The 20,478-nt window shown below is 41.3% G+C and overlaps 1 protein-coding gene across 1 annotated transcript in view; it reads left to right on the forward strand.

The window, feature by feature from the left end:
- Window positions 1-20,478, forward strand: part of HSPA9 (heat shock protein family A (Hsp70) member 9) — a 79,851-nt gene that overhangs the window by 40,339 nt on the left and 19,034 nt on the right. Inside the window, exons 10-16 of the mRNA XM_053718553.1 lie at window positions 872-1,081; window positions 1,216-1,443; window positions 1,697-1,801; window positions 2,584-2,701; window positions 11,395-11,489; window positions 11,797-11,889; window positions 12,040-12,180. Coding sequence (XP_053574528.1) covers window positions 872-1,081; window positions 1,216-1,443; window positions 1,697-1,801; window positions 2,584-2,701; window positions 11,395-11,489; window positions 11,797-11,889; window positions 12,040-12,180 — 990 coding nt within the window. The remainder of the gene's footprint in view (window positions 1-871; window positions 1,082-1,215; window positions 1,444-1,696; window positions 1,802-2,583; window positions 2,702-11,394; window positions 11,490-11,796; window positions 11,890-12,039; window positions 12,181-20,478) is intronic.

The following is a 20,478-nucleotide window of genomic DNA, read 5'->3' on the forward strand; positions in this document are numbered from 1 at the left end:
ACTTGGCCCTCCAGAGGTTTTGAAACTACATTTGCCATGATGCTCAGCCAGCTTATATGCTGGCTGAGCATCATGGGAAATGTAGTTCTAAAACCTCTGGAGGAGGGCCAAATTTGAGGATGTCTGTCTTAAGGTGTCCATTGTTGCAGGGACTTGTACACTGTGGTGTAAGTGAAGTGATTTGATGACATTGAGAAAAGTGATGCAAGGTGCAGTATTGGTAAAAAAAAATAAAAAAAAAATGTACCTACCATGTACCAATACATGGTGTTTCAAATCACCTGCCCTGCAAAAAAGATTAATAAAGGGATAGTCTAGTCAAAATAAAACTTTCATGATTCAGATAGAGCATGCAACTTTCTAATTTACTCCTATTATCAATTTTTGTTCTCTTTGTATCTTTATTTGAAAAAGCAAGAATTTAAGCTTAGGAGCCGGCCCATTTTTGGTTCAGCACCCTGAGTAGTGCTTGCTGATTGGTGTCTAAATTTAGCCACCAATTAGCAAGCGCTACCCAGGTGCTAAACCAAAAATGGGCCAGCTACTAAGCTTTTTCAAATAAAGATACCAAGAGAACAAATAAAAAAAATCATAATGGTAGTAAATTAGAAAGTTGCTTGAATCATGAAAGTTTAATTTTGACTAGACTATTCCTTTAAGGGCATGGTGTCAAACTTGATTCATGCTCTAAAAAGATATTGGAGTTTCAGCGTTGTGTGCAGTTGTTTTCAAATTCCATTAAATCATTTAATAAAGACTGTAACCATAACCTGTTAAGTTGATATTTTATAAAGTGTTTTATATATTTTCTATTGGTTTTTATTGTAGCAATTATTTTTGTTAACTGATTTTTCCAATTATATTATTGTAGACTGATATTAATCTGCCATACCTTACCATGGATGCCTCTGGACCGAAGCACTTGAATATCAAACTAACACGTTCTCAGTTTGAAGGAATTGTTGCTGATCTAATTAAAAGAACTATTTCACCAAGTCAGAAAGCTATGCAAGATGCGGAAGTCAGCAAGAGTGACATTGGTGAAGTTCTACTTGTTGGTGGAATGACCAGAATGCCAAAGGTATATTGTTTTGTAATGGGGGGAAAAGATTTGTTAAAAAAAAAAAAGAAAACTATCAATATAGATCCTGGATTTCTACATTTCTTTAGTGAACTAGTTTTCAGTCACAATTTTGTATCTTTTTGTTCTTGCAGGTCCAGCAAACTGTGCAGGATCTGTTTGGTCGTGCGCCAAGCAAAGCGGTTAATCCAGATGAAGCTGTTGCCATTGGAGCTGCTATACAAGGTGGTGTGTTAGCAGGAGATGTCACAGATGTGCTGTTATTGGATGTCACTCCACTGTCTCTTGGCATTGAAACACTTGGTGGAGTCTTCACTAAGCTTATTGGCAGAAACACAACTATTCCAACAAAGAAAAGCCAGGTAAGCATTTTATTTTAGACTGTTTCATCTCTGCATAAATGTATTTAGAGCCAGACCAAAATTCTAAGAGCCTTCTTTCCCAGGCTGGTGAGATTTTTGAGACCTTGATATAAGAATATTAACAAAGTGTGTAGTTCATTTTACAGCTGTGTAGGTCAGTCCAGGCTTGTGCAGATTGTTGGTGCAATTAAAGAAGGAACTGTAACAAATTATGATCAATATTTACAAGTGTGTGTGTCTCTTTTTCTGTTAGGTTTTCTCTACTGCTGCAGATGGACAGACTCAAGTAGAGATAAAAGTTTGCCAAGGAGAGAGAGAAATGGCTGCTGACAATAAGATACTTGGCCAGTTTACATTGGTGAGTACTTGATTCCGATATAAACCTTACAAATATTATTGATCCGCTAGCTGCTACATGCATATTATATTTGTTTCTCATACATACCTCCTTGATTTCTTTGATATGGTGATTTTTTTTATTTATTTTTTTTCTAACTGCCAAAGTGCACAACTTCTTGAAATTTCAAATAATGGTGCACAGAGTGTTAGCGTTGAGTATTTTGGTTTCTGTTTAGTACATTTTAGATGTTGCTTACACATAACTGTCCTATAAATTCACAAATAAATTAATGTATATAGTAAAGTTAAGAAAATTAATGGCATTATGATTTGAACATGTGATGTTAACTTTGTGCATTCAGATGCTTGAAGTAGACTGGGAGTGTTAAAGGGATAGGAAAGTCAAAATTAAACTTGCAGGATTCAGATAGATCATGTCATTTTAAGACACTTTTTTTTAAATTCACTTCTATTTTCAAATGTGCTTTGATCTCTTGGTACGTCCTGTTTAAAAAGAATACACACACATCCTATACTAGTGGGAGCAAGTTGCTGATTGGTGCCTGCACGCATTTGACTCTTGAGATTGGCTAGCTAGCTGCCAGTAATGCAATGCTGTTCTTTCAGCAAAGTATAACCAGATAATAAAGCACATTTTGATAATAGAAGTAAATTGGAAAGTTGTTTAAAATTGTATGCTCTATCTGAATCATTTAATACATTTTTGGGGTTTCCTGTTCTTTTAAGGAAGAAAAAAGTGTAAAAGTTGAGTTGTATATTTATTTATTATTATTTTTTTAGGTCGGAATTCCACCAGCACCTCGGGGAGTACCACAAATTGAGGTCACTTTTGATATTGATGCCAATGGAATTGTTCATGTATCTGCCAAAGACAAAGGAACAGGTCGTGAACAACAAAGTAAGTTTAATCTTTGTATGTTTGTTCATGGTGTTTTAAAATGCTGGTACACAAGCTGTTCCAATTGCTACCAGTGTTTATAACTTAGATTGTATCTATCCATCTGGTTTGTATATATAATCAGAACATATGCTTTTTGTCCTATATAGTTGTACATTTCAAAATAATACTATTTCTTTTTAAAGACACAATGAGTCCACGGATTTCATCCTTGTGGGATATTCACCTCCTGGTCAGCAGGAGGCGGCAAAGAGCACCACAGCAGAGCTGCTATATATAGCTCCTCCCTTCCCTCCCACTCCAGTCATTCTCTTTGCCTACGTTAGTGATAGGAAGAGGTGTTAGATTAGATTCTTCAATCAAGAGTTTATTATTTTAAAAGTAGTGCCAGAGTGCTGCTTTGTTCTAGGGTGTAGCAGTAGTCCATATCAGTCTCTACAGTAGAGCTTTTGGTGGCTTTAAAGCAATGGGAACTTGTGGGACATCATTCTCACTGCGCCTCCCATATTCTGATGCTGCCTTTTCCAAGAAAACCTGAGGGATTTTTACTCAGGAATTTCGTTTGTTTCTAGGTCCATGGGAGGGAGAGGACCTCTTAAACCTGAGGACTGCTTTGCTGCCAGGCAGAAAATGAGGTAAGTGCTCACTTTATTTCTGGGGAGAGGATCTCAGAAAAAGTTTGGGCACGTTTGTTAATTTTTCTTTTCACCTCAGTTAACTCAGATTTCCCTAGTGATATTAGGGGACATGATGGCAGTAAGGAAGCAGGCACTAGCATGTTTTCTTTTACAAGATATGACGAGTCCACAGATTTTTTATTTTTATCATTAAAGGCACAGTTTTTGTTTTGCAACAGTTTTGCAAAAGGTGTGTTACAGATCTGAATACCATTTTTTGTTTTCACTATGGATGATCTTAATGCCAGTACTTGTTCCATGTGTTTAAATGCCAATGTGGAACCCGCACTTACATTTTGTCCCTCATGCACTGAGAGGGCATTGCAATATAGAGAGCAGATTTTCTTTAACAAGGATATATCTGAGGATGTTTCTCAGACTGATGAGACTCGGGGTATGCCGCAACTTTCTCCCCAAGCGTCACAGCCTTTAACGCCCACTCAAGCGACGCCATGTTCTTCAACTGCGTCCACTTCATTCACTCTGCAGGATATGGCTGCAGTTATGTCATCCACTCTTACAGAAGTTTTATCTAAGTTGCCGGTTTTACAAGGCAAATGCAGTAGGACGGAGCGACTTCTGATGCTTTAATGGCTATCTCTGATATTCCTTCCCACGGCTCTGAATTGGGGAGTAGGGAGGCCCTGTCTGAGGGGGAACTGTCTGACTCAGGTAGTGCATTACCCCTGACAGTCGGAAGTCATGTCCTTCAGATTTAAACTTGCTGCAAGAGGTTTTGATGACTCTGGACGACTGACTATTGTGGTCCCGCCAGAGAAATTAAGTAAAATTGACAAATACTTAGAGGTCCCTTCTTATTCCGATGTTTTTCCGGTTCCTTAGAGAATTTCGGAAATTGTTACACCGGAATGGGAAAGACCGGGTATCCCGTTCTCCGCTTCCCCTATTTTTAAGAAGATGTACCCTATAGCTGACGCCGTTCGGGACTCTTGGCAAACGGTTCCAAAGGTGGAGGGAGCTATCTCTACCCTGGCTAAGCGTACGACTATCCCTATTGTGGACAGTTGTGCTTTCAAAGACCCTATGGATAAAAAGTTGGAGGGTCTTCTAAAAAAGCTATGTATTCATCAAGGTTTTCTATTACAACCGACGGCCTGCATTTTAACAGTCACAACTGCGGCTGCCTTTTGGTTTGACGCTATAGAAGAGTCCCTTAAGACTGAGACTCCTTTAGAAGAAATAATGGATAGAATTAAGGCCCTTAAGCTGGCTAATTCTTTTATTACGGATGCAGCCTTTCAGATCGCCAAATTGGCGGCTAAGAATTCAGGATTTTCCATCTTAGTGCGCAGAGCCTTATGGCTAAAATCTTGGTCTGCGGATGTGTCTTCTAAATCAAAGCTTTTAGCTATTCCTTTCAAGGGTAAGACCCTATTTGGGCCTGATTTGAAGGAAATCATTTCTGATATTACGGAAGGTAAGGGTCATCTCCCTCAAGACAAATCTTCTAAGCAAAGGGGACGGCAGAGTAATTTTCGTTCCTTACACAATTTCAAAGGAGTTCCATTTCCTCTGCAGCTAAACGGGGGGAACTTTTCTCAAGCCAAAGCCATCTGGAGACCCAGCCAGGCTTGGAACAAGGGTAAACAACCCAAGAAGCCCGCTGCTGCTCCCAAGACAACATGAAGGGACGGCCCCCGATCCAGGACCGGATCTAGTAGGGGGCAGACTTTCTCCAGGCTTGGATTAGAGAAGTTCAGGATCCATGGACACTGGAAATTGTGTCTCAAGGGTATCAGCTGGAGTTCAAAAATTCCTTCCCAAGGGGAAGGTTTCTTCTTTCACGATTGTCTGTAGACCAGATAAAGAGGCATTCTTACATTGTGTGAAAGACCTCTCCACTATGGGAGTAATTTGTCCCGTTCCCCCTACAGGGGCAAGGGCTTTACTCAAATCTGTTTGTGATTCCCAAAAAAGAGGGAACGTTCCGACCCATTTTAGACCTCAAGAGTCTAAACAAGTTTCTCAGAGTTCCATCCTTCAAGATGGAGACTATTTGGATAATTCTTCCATTGATCCAGGAGGGTCAATATATGACTACCGTAGACTTAAAGGATGCATATCTTCATATCCCTATCCACAAAGATCACCAGTTCCTGAGGTTTGCCTTTCTGGACAAACATTTTCAGTTTGTGGCCCTTCCTTTCGGGTTGGCCACGGCGCCCAGGATCTTCACAAAGGTTCTAGGGTCTCTGCTGGCGGTACTTAGACCGCGGGGCATTGCAGTGGCGCCTTATCTGGACGATATTTTGATCCAGGCATCTTATCAACTGACAAGGTCTCATACCGACATTGTTCTATCCTTTCTAAGGACTCACGGGTGGAAGGTGAATCTAGAAAAGAGTTCACTAATTCCACAGACAAGGGTTCCTTTCCTGGGAACTCCATTAGACTCGGTATCCATGAAAATATTTTTGATGGAAGTCAGAAAGTTGAAGATTCTGAATACATGCCGATCCCTTCAGTCCAATCCTCGGCCATCAGTGGCTCAGTGCATGGAGGTAATTGGATTTATGGTAGCGGCAATGGACATCGTTCCTTTTGCTCGTTTTCATCTCAGACCTCTAACACTGAGAATGCTCAGACAGTGGAATGGAGATTATGCAAACTTGTCTCCTCAAATAGATCTAGATCACGAGACGAGGGACTCACTCTAATTTGGTGGTTGTCGCCGGATCATCTGTCCCAAGGGACGTGCTTCCGCAGACCCGCATGGGTGATTGTGACGACGGACGCCAGTCTACTAGGATGGGGCGCAGTCTGGAATTCTTTGAGGGCTCAGGCTGTGTAGTCTCGGTCTATGTCTCTGCTTCCAATCAATATTCTGGAGTTGAGAGCAATATTCAATGCGCTTCAGGCTTGGCCTCAGTTGGCTTCGGCCAAATTCATCTGTTTTCAGTCGGACAACATCATGACTGTGGCTTACATCAATCATCAGGGAGGAACAAGGAGTTCCTTAGCGATGACAGAAGTATCCAAGATAATTCGGTGGGCGGAGGCTCACTCTTATCTGTCAGCAATCTACATTCCAGGAGTGGACAACTGGGAAGCTGATTTTTTGAGCAGAAAGACGTTTCATCCGGGGGAATGGGAACTTCATCCGGAGGTCTTTGCCACCCTGATTCTCAGATGGGGCAGACCCGAGCTGGATCTTATGCCATCTCGTCTGAATGCCAAGCTCCCGAGATACGGATCCAGATCCAGGGATCCTCAGGCCGAACTGATAGATGCCTTGGCAGTGCCTTGGTCGTTCAACCTAGCTTATTTGTTTCCACCGTTTGCTCTCCTTCCCCAGGTGATTGCTCGGATCAAACAGGAGAGGGCTTTGATGATTCTCATCGCTCCTGCGTGGTATCGCAGGACTTGGTATGCCGATCTGGTGAACATGTCCTCTCTGCCACCGTGGAAGCTTCCATTCAGGCAGGACCTTCTCCTTAAGGGACCCTTCCACCATCCAAATCTAGTTTCTCTACAGCTGACTGCTTGGAGATTGAACGTTTGATTTTATCTAAGCAAGGGTTCTCTGATTCGGTCATTGATACCTTGATTCAGGCACGTAAGCCTGTTACTATAAAGATTTACCATAAGATATTGCGTAAGTATCTTTATTGGTGCAAATCCAAGGGCTACTCATGGAGTAGGGTTAGGATTCCCAGGATTTTATCTTTTCTCCAAGAAGGATTAGAGAAAGGGTTGTCAGCAAGTTCCTTAAAGGGACAGATTTCTGCTTTTGTCTATTTTGCTACACAAATATCTGGCAGATGTCCCAGATGTTCAATCGTTTTGTCAGGCTCTGACTAGAACCAGGCCTGTGTTTAGATCTATTGCTCCTCCTTGGAGTTTGAATTTAGTTCTTAATGTTCTGTTTGAACCTATGCATTCCATAGATATTAAGTTGTTATCTTGGAAAGTTCTATTTTTGGTTGCTATTTCTTCTGCTCGCAGAGTTTCTGAACTTACAGCATTAAAATGTGATTCTCCTTATCTTATTTCCATTCTGATAAGGTGGTGTTACGTACCAAACCTGGTTTCCTTCCTAAGGTTGTTTCTAATAAGAAAATTAATCGGGAAATTGTTGTTCCTTCTTTGTGTCCTAATCCTTCTTCTAAGAAGGAGCGTCTGTTGCATAACTTGGACGTGGTCCGTGCCCTGAAGTTTTATTTTCAGGCTACAAAAGAATTTTGTCAATCATCTTCATTATTTGTTGTTTTTTCTGGGAAATGTAGGGGCCAGAAAGCTACGGCTACCTCTTTCTTTTTGGCTGAGGAGTATCATCCGTTTTGCATATGAGACTGCTGGACAGCAGCCTCCTGAAAGAATTACGGCTCATTCCACTAGGGCTGTGGCTTCCTCATGGGCATTTAAAAATGATGCTTCTGTTGAACAGATTTGCAAGGCTGCAACTTGGTCTTCTCTTCACACTTTTTCCAAATTTTCCAAATTTGATACTTTTGCCTCGTCTGAGGCTGTTTTTGGGAGAAAGGTTCTTCAAGCAGTGGTGCCTTCCGTTTAGGTTCCTGTCTTGTCCCTCCCTTTCATCCGTGTCCTATAGCTTTGGTTTCGTATCCCATAAGTAAGGATGAAATCTGTGGACTCATATCTTGTAAAAGAAAAGGAAATTTATGCTTACCTGATAAATGTATTTCTTTTACGATATGACGAGTCCACTGCCCACCATGTCGTTTTATAAGACAGGTCTTTATTTTTGTTAAACTTCAGTCACCTCTGCACCTTGGCTTTTCCTTTCTCTTCCTAACTTCGGTCGAATGACTGGAGTGGGAGGGAAGGGAGGAGCTATATATACAGCTCTGCTGTGGTGCTCTTTGCCTCCTCCTGCTGACCAGGAGGCGATATCCCATAAGTAAGGATGACATTCCGTGGACTCGTCATATCGTAAAAGAAATAAATTTATCAGGTAAGCATAAATTTCCTTTTTACTGTTAAACAGTGAGATTGTCTTTTAAAATAGGAAGAAATGTGCAGGTATGACATAGAATCTGTGCAAGATCCTTTACGGGACATCTAGTACACAGCTGTAAACAATCAGACTGAGTGGCTGTTTAAACTTTATCTGTTCAGTCTGTCCCTTGCTCCCCGTGGCTATATTTAGAACCCAATTTTAGACCTTAAGAGTCTAGACAAATTTTTCAAGTCTTTGTACCATTCTTCCATTGATCCAGGAGGGTCAATTTATGACGACAGTGGATTTAAAGGACGCATATCTACAGGTTCCTATCCACTGGGATCATCTTATGTTCTTAAGGTTTGCCTTTCTAGACAAGCACTTCCAATTCGTGGCTCTTCCTTTCGGTCTGGCCACGGCTACTGGAATCTTCACTAAGGTTTTGGGGTCTCTTCTCACCTTATCTGGATGATATTATAGTCCAGGCAGGTTATATTTAAAAAAAAAAAAAAAAAAAAAAAAAAAAAACCTTCCTAAGAACTCACAGGTGGAAGGTAAATTTGATTAAGAGTTCCTTAGTTCCAAATACAGGAGTGACTTCTTGGGAACCACATTAGATTCCATATCTATGTGAGGTTTTTTTTTTTTTTTTTGACAGAAGTCAGGAAATCAAGGATTATACATAATTGTCTAACCCTTCGGCCCGTTCCTCGGCTGTCAGTGGCCCAGTGCATGGACATCATCCACGTTTGTTCGGTTCTATCTCGGACCTCTGCAGCTATGCATACTCAGACAATGGAACGGAGATTATGAAGACTGGAGCAGGAGACGAGGGACTCACTTGGTGGTCTCTGGATCTTCTCTCCTCTGGGAACCTGCTTCCGCAGACCGTTCTAAGTGATTATGACTACAGACGCCAGCCCTCTGGGGTGGGGCACAGTCTGGGGCTACCTAATGACTCGGAGTTTGGACTCGGTCTGAGTCTGTTCTTCCTATAAACATCCTGGAACTGAGAGCGATTTCCAATGCTCTTCTGGCCTGGCTTCAGTTAGTTTCAGCCCGGTTTATCAGGTTTCAGTCGGACAACATTATTCAGTGGTTTGCTCCAATCATCAGGGAGGAGCGAGAAGTTCCTTGGCATTGACAGAGGTACCCAAAACATTTTCAGTGGGTGGAGGCCCTTTCTTGCTGCCTGTCGGCGATCCACATCTCAGGGGTGGATATCTGGGAGGCGGACTTCTGAGCAGACAGACCTTTCATCCGGGGGAGTGAGAATCTCCATCCGGAAGTGTTTCCAGTCTGAGAAATGATAGATTCTCTGGCGGCCCCTTGGACCTTCAATCTAGCATACCTGTTGTCCTCTGTTTGCTTCTTCCTCGAGTAATTACTCGAATCAAACAGAAATCGGCCTCAGTAAGTTTCATAGCACAGGCCTGGGCTCGCAGGCCTTGGTATGTAGATGTGGTGGAGATGACATCTTTTCCACCTTGGGGACTTCAGTTGCGGAAGAACTTTCTGATTCAGGGGTCCTTTATCCCAAATCTAGTTTTTTTCTGATGCTGTCTGCTTGGAGATTGAACGCTTGAGGATCAGGCCTGTGTTCAAACCAGTTACTCCTCCATGGAGTTTAAATTTAGTTCTCTGTTTATTAAGTGGCTCTGGTTGAGCCTATGCATTCCTTAGATATTAAGTTTTGCGTACCACATTAGTATTTCTTCCTAAGTGTTTCTGATTGGAACATTATTCAGGAGATTGTTGTTCCTTCCTTGTGTCCTAAACCTTATCAGAAGGAGAGGTTTCTGCACAATTTGGACGTGGTCCGTGTTTTAAAGTTTTTCCTGCATGCGACTAAGGATTTTCGTCAGTCTTCTTCTTTGTTTGTGGTTTTCTCAGGAAAACGCAAAGGACAGAAAGCTACGGCTACTTCTTTCTTTTTGGCTGAAGAGTATTATATGTTTTGCATATGAGACTGCTAGACAGCCTTGAGGGATGTTGCTTCCTCATGAGCGTTCAAAAATGAAGCTTCTGTGGAACAGATTTGCAAGGCTGCAACTTGGTCTTCTCTTCACACATTTTGCAAATTTTGATGCTTTTGCCTCGGCTGAGGCTGCTTTTGGGAGAAGGGTTCTTCAAGCAGTGGTGTCTTCCGTTTAGGTTCTTGTCTTGTCCCTCCCTTATCATCCGTTTACTCTAGCTTTGGTATTGTATCCCACAAGTAAGGATGAAATCCGTGGACTCATCGTGTCTTTAAAAAGAAAATTTATGCTTACCTGATAAATTTGTTTCTTTTTAGACACGATGAGTCCATGGCCCGCCCTGTTCTGAGACAGGTTAATAATTTTTGTAAACTTCAGACACCTCTGCACCTTGGCTTTTCCTTTCTCTTCCTAACTTTGGTCGACTGACTGGAGTGGGAGGGAAGGGAGGAGCTATATATAGCAGCTCTGCTGTGGTGCTCTTTGCCTCCTCCTGCTGACCAGGAGGTGAATATCCCACAAGTAAGGATGAAATCTGTGGACTCATGTCTAAAAAGAAACAAATTTATCAGGTAAGCATAAATTTTTTATTTTTTTGTTTGTTTTTTATTGTATAAAACATGCCTTTTGTTTCTGTAAGCTGGATATGTGCAATTTAGAAGTTAAATAAAACCATAAATTAAAGGGACATGCCACCCACATTTTTTCTTTTATGATTTAGAAAGAGAATGCAATTTTAAACATCTTTCTAATTTACTTATATTATCTAATTTGTTTTATTCTCTTGATATTCTTTGATGAAAAGCATATCTAGATATGCTCACTAGCTGCTGATTGGTTGCTGCACATAGAAGCATCATGTGATTGGCTCACCATGTGAATTGCTTTTTCTTCAACTAAGGATATTTAAAAATTGAAGCAAAATAAATAATGGAAGTAAATTGTAATGTTGTTTAAATTTCTTTTCTCTATCTGAATCATGAAAGAAAGATTTTGGGTTTAGTGGCCCTTTAACTCTCATTATTTAAAAATAAATAAATGGTGACATGCAAACAACTTAGTTAAAAGTAGAAATTAAATTATTCATATCTGTATTGTTATTGAACTTTGTTTTAGTTGTCATACAATCCTCTGGTGGACTCAGCAAAGATGACATTGAGAACATGGTAAAGAATGCAGAGAAGTATGCAGAGGAAGACAGAAGAAGAAAGGTTAGTCATAAGTGCTTTTGTGTATTTTACTTGACTAGGTACAGTAGCAGCGTCCGATTCGTATTTGATAGATGCAAAATTGACTTGTTTCATTTAATACATTGATAACCGTATTTCATTTTATTACTAGATGGTTTAAATTTCTTATCCGTAATAATCAGCATTATGCTAAGTAGCAAAGCCTATCACTTTCTTTTTTTTTTTTTTGTTAACCAAAGCTAATTTAGAGCAAACGTTCCTGCTTATACCTCATAACTGCATATATTTAGTTTTTATTTTTTTCTTTATTTTTTTCTTTATATAAAAGGAAAGTGTTGAAGCTGTAAATAATGCTGAAGGAATAATTCATGACACTGAATCCAAAATGGAAGAATTTAAGGACCAACTGCCAGCTGATGAGGTTTGTAAGATATTTATGCGCATTTGTACATAACTAATTTCCTAAACTAAGGAGCCTTAAGGAAAATAATGCATCAGTCATATCTTTCTTAAATATAAAAGGTTGAGCAGAGTCAAAGAGCTTACAGTATTTTTTTTTTTCTGACTACAGTGCAATAAGCTTAAGGAAGAAATTAGCAAAATGAGAGATCTCTTGGCTCGGAAAGACACAGAGACAGGAGAAACAATCAGGCAAGCTGCCTCGTCTCTTCAGCAAGCTTCACTAAAGCTTTTTGAAATGGCATACAAAAAGGTGAGTTCCCATGGTAATTTGCAAATATAAGGAAGCTGAGGTTAAATATACATGCGTTTTTAAACTTTTGTAAACCTGCATTTTTAAGGTACGTGGCATCCATAGGATTTTGTGTCTTTAAAAGTATTTTAATAGCATGATATAGGTTATCCATTCTTTAATATTGCCGCATACTTATGAATGACTAATAATAAATAGTTACATGTTAGGGCAGCCTTTTAAGGGTATAGTAGGGCCTTATTTCAAAATGGGTGATGTGATCCCTATAATTCTGATAAACAGGGTGGATTTGATTTTTATTCAAATCGATTTAAATCATTAGCAGTAAGTCTATTTAATTCAATTTAAATCATGGTTTCCTTTTCAGATTGTTTTTCCAGTTATATCAGAATCTTACTGATTTTTATATACCATTTAAAAATCAATAGATATATTGAAATTATTGGGAGGTGAACTATCTCCAGTTTAATAGGTGCATATTTCATAAACTATTCAGCTGTACTTTATCGGAAGGAGAAAAATAACCATTACCTTAATAATAATTAAGTAGCTTTATTTAACTAAAACAATAACATATTTCATTTTTAATGCTTGCCCCTCGCTCCTCACACTTAGGTCCTCGTGGAGATCAATTTTACTCCAAAAACAAAAAAAAACTATTCATTGAGCTTTGTGAAACTTAGTAAGAGTTGATTCTGTGTAAATAGATTTCCAGGGGAGCAATGGCATTACAGGGACAATAACTTCAAAATTTAAACTTTAATGATTCAGATAGAACATGCTATGTAAAACAACTATCCAATTTACTCCAATCTAATTTGCTTTGTTCTCTTGGTTTCCATTGTTGTAAAGCATACATAGGTAGGCTCATGTACAATGTACTACTGTGAGCTAGCTGGATTTCTTTTGCTTACCCAATGTGTTCACCTAGCTCCCAGTAGAGCATTGCTCTGCAACAAAGAATGCTAAGAGAATTAAGAAAATTTGATAAAAGTATATTTGAAAATTGTATGTTGAGATTCATGACAGAAAAATGCTGAGTCCAATTAAAGGGACATAAAACAAGTTGGGATAGAGACAAAATATAATATGTACTTTAATTATTTTACCTGCAAACTTATACTGTAGTGCCTCACAATTAACACTTTTTCTTTTTAGTTTCCGAATAGTAAAGCTATAACACCCCCACACATTTCCTTCTATGGCTGTATCTATATCTATTGTTTGGTAGAATGCAAAAATACATAGGGATTATCTGCTGGAGCATGCCTAGAAGCTGTGAACTCAGTTGAAATACAATGCCTGTGTCTAAACACTGATAAGAGGGGTGGGGGTGGAGTTGGCTGCTCCAGGCAGCTTAGATATGTAATTCATTTATTTCTAATGATACAGTGAGTCCACGGATCATCTCTAATTACTATTGGGTATATCACTCCTGTCCAGCAGGAGGCAGCAAAGAGCATCACTGCAAAGCTGTTACATATCGCCTCCCTTCCCTCGTACCCCAGTCATTATCTTTGCCTACATTAAGAGCAAGGAGGTGGTAAAGTTTAGGTGCCTGGAAGAAGATTCATTAATCAAGATTTTTATTTTTTTCAGCAATTGGGAACTGGTGGGGTACAATCCTCACTGCGCCTCCAAAGTAGTTATTGCTGCCCTAACTTAAAAGCCTCAGTAAGATTACTCAGTCTTTATTTTTTCCCACAGGTCCATGTGAGGGAACATGCCTCTCAAACCTAGTGATCTGCCTTGCTGCATGGAGTTAAGTGCTGATTTTATTTTTCAGAGACTGTTTAGGAAAAATATGGCACTTTAATATTCATTTGGATGGGACATGAGACATTCTCCTCTGGAGTTAGGGGATGATGTTAAAAAGGGCAGTATTTGCAGGCACTGGGGACAAGGAGATATAGGCTCAATGTGTGGTGTTTTCACTTACTCCCTGCGACTTTACTTAATAAAAAATAAAGCAGTTACCTTTTTTTATAATTTAAAGGGACAGTAACGGTTTTTGTGTGTTAATTTCAAATTAAAAAGAATTGAACAAATTAGAAATAAAATTTAGAGTAAAGATGGACCAAGAGGCCCTGAATAATGTTACTTGTTTGTTTTGATGCCAACGTGGAACCACTCAATGTGTGGTGTGTTCTGTTCCTCATGAATTGAGAGAACTTTAAATTACAGGGATAGACTTTTTTTTTTCTGAGCCAACATTGTCGGCAGATGCAGGGGTCTTCTGACAATGTTCAAGATATACCGCAGCTTTTTCCTCAAGTGTCCCAAATTTTGTCGTCCACACATGCAGTGCCCTGCACTTCCTCTCAAGCTCCGCCTGGAGTTAGGTTGTAAGATATCGCTACCCTCATGTCTTCTGCGGTATACGATGCATTGTCTGCCTTTCCCACGTTGCAGGGAAAGTGCAAGAGGAAATCTATGGATTCAGTGAGTAAGGTTTCTGACACAGTAGTAGCTATTCCGAGTGTTCCTTCCTAGAAATCTGAGAAGGATACTTCGGTGGCATCTGAGGGGGAAATCTGACGGTGTAATTCCTTCTGCTGATGCTGAAGTGGTATCCTTTAGATTTAAGCTGGAACTCCTCCGTTTTGTTAATTAACCTTTTAATGCCGTTCTATTCCGTCATATTTATACTGGGCTTTAAAGCCGTTATGACGGAATAGAACGTCATAACAAACGGCTGTCCTGAAGCCTTCTGTGCTTCAAGGACTTGATCGCGGTCTGGAGGGCGTTCCTAGGGTTGTAGGGACGCCCCCAGATGCGATCCAATAATTGAAATCTCGCGATCGTGTAGTTTCAATTTGTCTACATCGGAACAGGTGTTCCGATGTAGACACTTTAACCCTGTCACCAAAGGGTTAAGGAGATTTTGGCTACCTTGGACGACTCCAACACTACTGTCATAGTCAACCCTAAGAAATCTAGTAAACTAAACAGGTATTTTGATGTACCTTCCATGGTGGAGGTTTTTCCTGTACCAGATCGGGCTATAGAGATTATTGCTAGGGAATGGGAGAGGCCTCATATCCCTTTTTCTCCATCCCCTATTTTTAAGAAGTTTCCTATTGCTGACTCGATCAAGGAGTCTTGGCAGACGGTTCCCAAGGTGGAAGGGGCAATTTCCACTTTGGCTAAGAGAACCACTATTCCCATAGAGGATAGTTGTTCCTTTAAGGATCCTATGGATAGGAAGTTGGAGGGGTTGCTCAAAAAGATGTATGTACACCAGGGTTTACAATGGCAACCGGCGGTGTGTATTGCTACCGTCACTAGTGCGGCGGCGTACTGGTTTGATGCGTTGTCTGATTCTATTCAGACCGACACTCCCCTTGAAGAGATCCAGGACAGGATCAAGGCCCTTAAGTTGGCCAATTCCTTTTTCTCCAACATAGGTGTGTCCGGTCCACGGCGTCATCCTTACTTGTGGGATATTCTCTTCCCCAACAGGAAATGGCAAAGAGCCCAGCAAAGCTGGTCACATGATCCCTCCTAGGCTCCGCCTACCCCAGTCATTCTCTTTGCCGTTGTACAGGCAACATCTCCACGGAGATGGCTTAGAGTTTTTTAGTGTTTAACTGTAGTTTTTATTATTCAATCAAGAGTTTGTTATTTTAAAATAGTGCTGGTATGTACTATTTACTCTGAAACAGAAAAGAGATGAAGATTTCTGTTTGTATGAGGAAAATGATTTTAGCAACCGTTACTAAAATCCATGGCTGTTCCACACAGGACTGTTGAGAGGAATTAACTTCAGTTGGGGGAACAGTGAGCAGTCTTTTGCTGCTTGAGGTATGACACATTCTAACAAGACGATGTAATGCTGGAAGCTGTCATTTTCCCTATGGGATCCGGTAAGCCATTTTTATTCACACAGTAAATAAGGGCTTCACAAGGGCTTATTAAGACTGTAGACATTTTCTGGGCTAAATCGATCATATTTACACATATTTAGCCTTGAGGAATCATTTAATCTGGGTATTTTTTGTAAAATAATATCGGCAGGCACTGTTTTAGACACTTTATTCTATTGGGGCTTTCCCTAATCATAGTCAGAGCCTCATTTTCGCGCCGGTATGGCGCACTTGTTTTTGAGAACAGCATGACATGCAGCTGCATGTGTGTGGAGCTCTGATACATAGAAAAGTCTTTCTGAAGGCATTATTTGGTATCGTATTCCCCTTTGGGCTTGGTTGGGTCTCAGCAAAGCAGATTCCAGGGACTGTAAAGGGGTTAAATATAAAAACGGCTCCGGTTCCGTTATTTTAAGGGTTAAAGCTTCCAAATTTGGTGTGCAATACTTTTAAGGCTTTAAGACACTGTGGTGAAATTTTGGTGAATTTTGAACAATTCCTTCATACTTTTTCGCAATTGCAGTAATAAAGTGTGTTCAGTTTAAAATTTAAAGTGACAGTAACGGTTTTATTTTAAAACGTTTTTTGTGCTTTGTTATCAAGTTTATGCCTGTTTAACATGTCTGAACTACCAGATAGATTGTGTTCTGACTGTGGGGAAGCCAAGGTTCCTTCTCATTTAAATAGATGTGATTTATGTCATAATAAATTTAGTAAAAATGATGCCCAAGATGATTCCTCAAGTGAGGGGAGTAAGCATGGTACTGCATCATCCCCTCCTTCGTCTACACCAGTTTTGCCCATACAGGAGGCCCCTAGTACATCTAGCGCGCCAATACTCCTTACTATGCAACAATTAACGGCTGTAATGGATAATTCTATCAAAAACATTTTAGCCAATATGCCCACTTATCAGCGAAAGCGCGACTGCTCTGTTTTAGAAAATACTGAAGAGCATGAGGACGCTGATGATATTGTTTCTGAAGGGCCCCTACACCAGTCTGAGGGGGCCAGGGAGGTTTTGTCTGAGGGAGAAATTTCAGATTCAGGAAAAATTTCTCAACAAGCTGAACCTGATGTGATTACTTTTAAATTTAAGTTGGAACATCTCCGCGCTCTGCTTAAGGAGGTGTTATCCAATTTGGATGATTGTGATTATCTGGTCATTCCAGAAACACTATGTAAAATGGACAAGTTCCTAGAGGCCCCGGGGCCCCCCGAAGCTTTTCCTATACTCAAGCGGGTGGCGTACATTGTTAATAAAGAATGGGGCAGGCCCGGTGTACCTTTCGTACCTCCCCCCATATTTAAAAAATTGTTTCCTATAGTCGACCCCAGAAAGGACTTATGGCAGACAGTCCCCAAGGTCGAGGGGGCGGTTTCTACTCTAAACAAGCGCACCACTATACCCATAGAAGATAGTTGTGCTTTCCAAGATCCTATGGATAAAAAATTAGAAGGTTTGCTAAAAAAGATGTTTGTTCAGCAAGGTTACCTTCTACAACCAATTGCATGCATTGTCCCTGTCACTACAGCCGCGTGTTTCTGGTGCGATGAGCTTGAAAAGGCGATTATTAGTAATTCTTCTTCTTATGAGGAGATTATGGACAGAATTCGTGCTCTTAAATTGGCTAATTCTTTCACCCTAGACGCCACCTTGCAATTGGCTAGGTTAGCGGCGAAAAATTCTGGGTTTGCTATTGTGGCGCGCAGAGCGCTTTGGTTAAAATCTTGGTCAGCGGATGCGTCTTCCAAGAACAAATTGTTTGACATTCCTTTCAAGGGGAAAACACTGTTTGGCCCTGACTTGAAAGAGTTTATCTCTGATATCACTGGGGGCAAGGGCCACGCCCTTCCTCAGAATAGGTCTTTCAAGGCCAAAAATAAACCTAATTTTCGTCCCTTTCGCAGAAACGGACCAGCCCCAAGTGCTACGTCCTCTAAGCAGGAGGGTAATACTTCTCAAGCCAATCCAGCCTGGAGACCAAGGCAAGGCTGGAACAAAGGAAAGCAGGCCAAGAAACCTGCCACTGCTCCCAAGACAGCATGAGATGCGGGCCCCCGATCCGGGACCGGATTTGGTGGGGGGCAGACTCTCTCTCTTCACTCAGGCTTGGGCAAGAGATGTTCTGGATCCTTGGGCGCTAGAAATAGTCTTCCAAGGTTATCTTCTGGAAGTGATTCATCCTGTTCCATTAAAAGAACGAGGGATGGGGTTCTACTCCAATCTGTTCGTAGTTCCCAAAAAAGAGGGAACGTTCAGACCAATCTTAGATCTCAAGATCCTAAACAAGTTTCTCAAGGTTCCATCGTCCAAAATGGAAACCATTCGAACAATCCTTCCATCCAGGAAGGTCAATTCTTGACCACGGTGGATTTTAAGGATGCGTATCTACATATTCCTGTCCACAAGGAACATCATCGGTTCCTAAGGTTCGCATTCCTGGACAAGCATTACCAGTTCGTGGCGCTTCCTTTCGGATTAGCCACTGTTCCAAGGATTTTCACAAAGGTACTAGTGTCCCTTCTGGCGGTGCTAAGACCAAGGGGCATTGCTGTAGTACCTTACTTGGACGACATTCTGATTCAAGCGTCGTCCCTTCCTCTAGCAAAGGCTCACACGGACATAGTCCTGGCCTTTCTCAGATCTCACGGATGGAAAGTGAACGTGGAAAAGAGTTCTCTATCTCCGTCAACAAGGGTTCCCTTCTTGGGAACAATAATAGACTCCTTAGAAATGAGGATTTTTCTGACAGAGACCAGAAAAACAAAACTTCTAAACTCTTGTCGGATACTTCCTTCCGTTCCTCTTCCTTCCATAGCGCGGTGCATGGAAGTGATAGGTTTGATGGTAGCGGCAATGGACATAGTTCCTTTTGCGCGCATTCATCTAAGACCATTTCAATTGTGTATGCTCAGTCAGTGGAATGGGGACTATACAGACTTGTCTCCGAAGATACAAGTAAATCAGAGGACCAGAGACTCACTCCGTTGGTGGCTGTCCCTGGACAACCTGTCACAAGGGGTGACCTCCCGCAGACCAGAGTGGGTCATTGTCACGACCGACGCCAGTCTGATGGGCTGGGGCGCGGTCTGGGGATCCCTGAAAGCTCAGGGTCTTTGGTCTCGGGAAGAATCTCTTCTACCGATAAATATTCTGGAACTGAGAGCGATATTCAATGCTCTCAAGGCTTGGCCTCAGCTAGCGAGGGCCAAGTTCATACGTTTTCAATCAGACAACATGACGACTGTTGCGTACATCAACCATCAGGGGGGAACAAGGAGTTCCCTGGCGATGGAAGAAGTGACCAAAATCATTCAATGGGCGGAGACTCGCTCCTGCCACCTGTCTGCAATCCACATCCCAGGAGTGGAAACTTGGGAAGCGGATTTTCTGAGTCGTCAGACATTGCATCCGGGGGTGTGGGAACTCCATCCGGAAATCTTTGCCCAAATCACTCAACTGTGGGGCATTCCAGACATGGATCTGATGGCCTCTCGTCAGAACTTCAAGGTTCCTTGCTACGGGTCCAGATCCAGGGATCCCAAGGCGACTCTAGTAGATGCACTAGTAGCACCTTGGACCTTCAACCTAGCTTATGTATTCCCGCCGTTTCCTCTCATCCCCAGGCTGGTAGCCAGGATCAATCAGGAGAGGGCGTAGGTGATCTTGATAGCTCCTGCGTGGCCACGCAGGACTTGGTAGGCAGATCTGGTGAATATGTCATCGGCTCCACCATGGAAGCTACCTTTGAGACGAGACCTTCTTGTTCAAGGTCCGTTCGAACATCCGAATCTGGTCCTACTCCAGCTGACTGCTTGGAGATTGAACGCTTGATCTTATCAAAGCGAGGGTTCTCAGATTCTGTTATTGATACTCTTGTTCAGGCCAGAAAGCCTGTAACTAGAAAAATTTACCACAAAATATGGAAAAAATATATCTGTTGGTGTGAATCTAAAGGATTCCCTTGGGACAAGGTAAAGATTCCTAGGATTCTATCCTTTCTTCAAGAAGGATTGGAGAAAGGATTATCTGCAAGTTCCTTGAAGGGACAGATTTCTGCCTTGTCTGTGTTACTTCACAAAGAGCTGGCAGCTGTGCCAGATGTTCAAGCCTTTGTTCAGGCTCTGGTTAGAATCAAGCCTGTTTACAAACCTTTGACTCCTCCTTGGAGTCTCAACTTAGTTCTTTCAGTTCTTCAGGGGGTTCCGTTTGAACCCTTACATTCCGTTGATATTAAGTTATTATCTTGGAAAGTTTTGTTTTTGGCTGCAATTTCTTCCGCTAGAAGAGTTTCAGAATTATCTGCTCTGCAGTGTTCTCCTCCTTATCTGGTGTTCCATGCAGATAAGGTGGTTTTACGTACTAAACCTGGTTTTCTTCCAAAAGTTGTTTCTAACAAAAACATTAACCAGGAGATAGTCGTGCCTT

Source organism: Bombina bombina, chromosome 6, assembly GCF_027579735.1.
Source record: "Bombina bombina isolate aBomBom1 chromosome 6, aBomBom1.pri, whole genome shotgun sequence".
Lineage (NCBI taxonomy): Eukaryota > Metazoa > Chordata > Amphibia > Anura > Bombinatoridae > Bombina > Bombina bombina.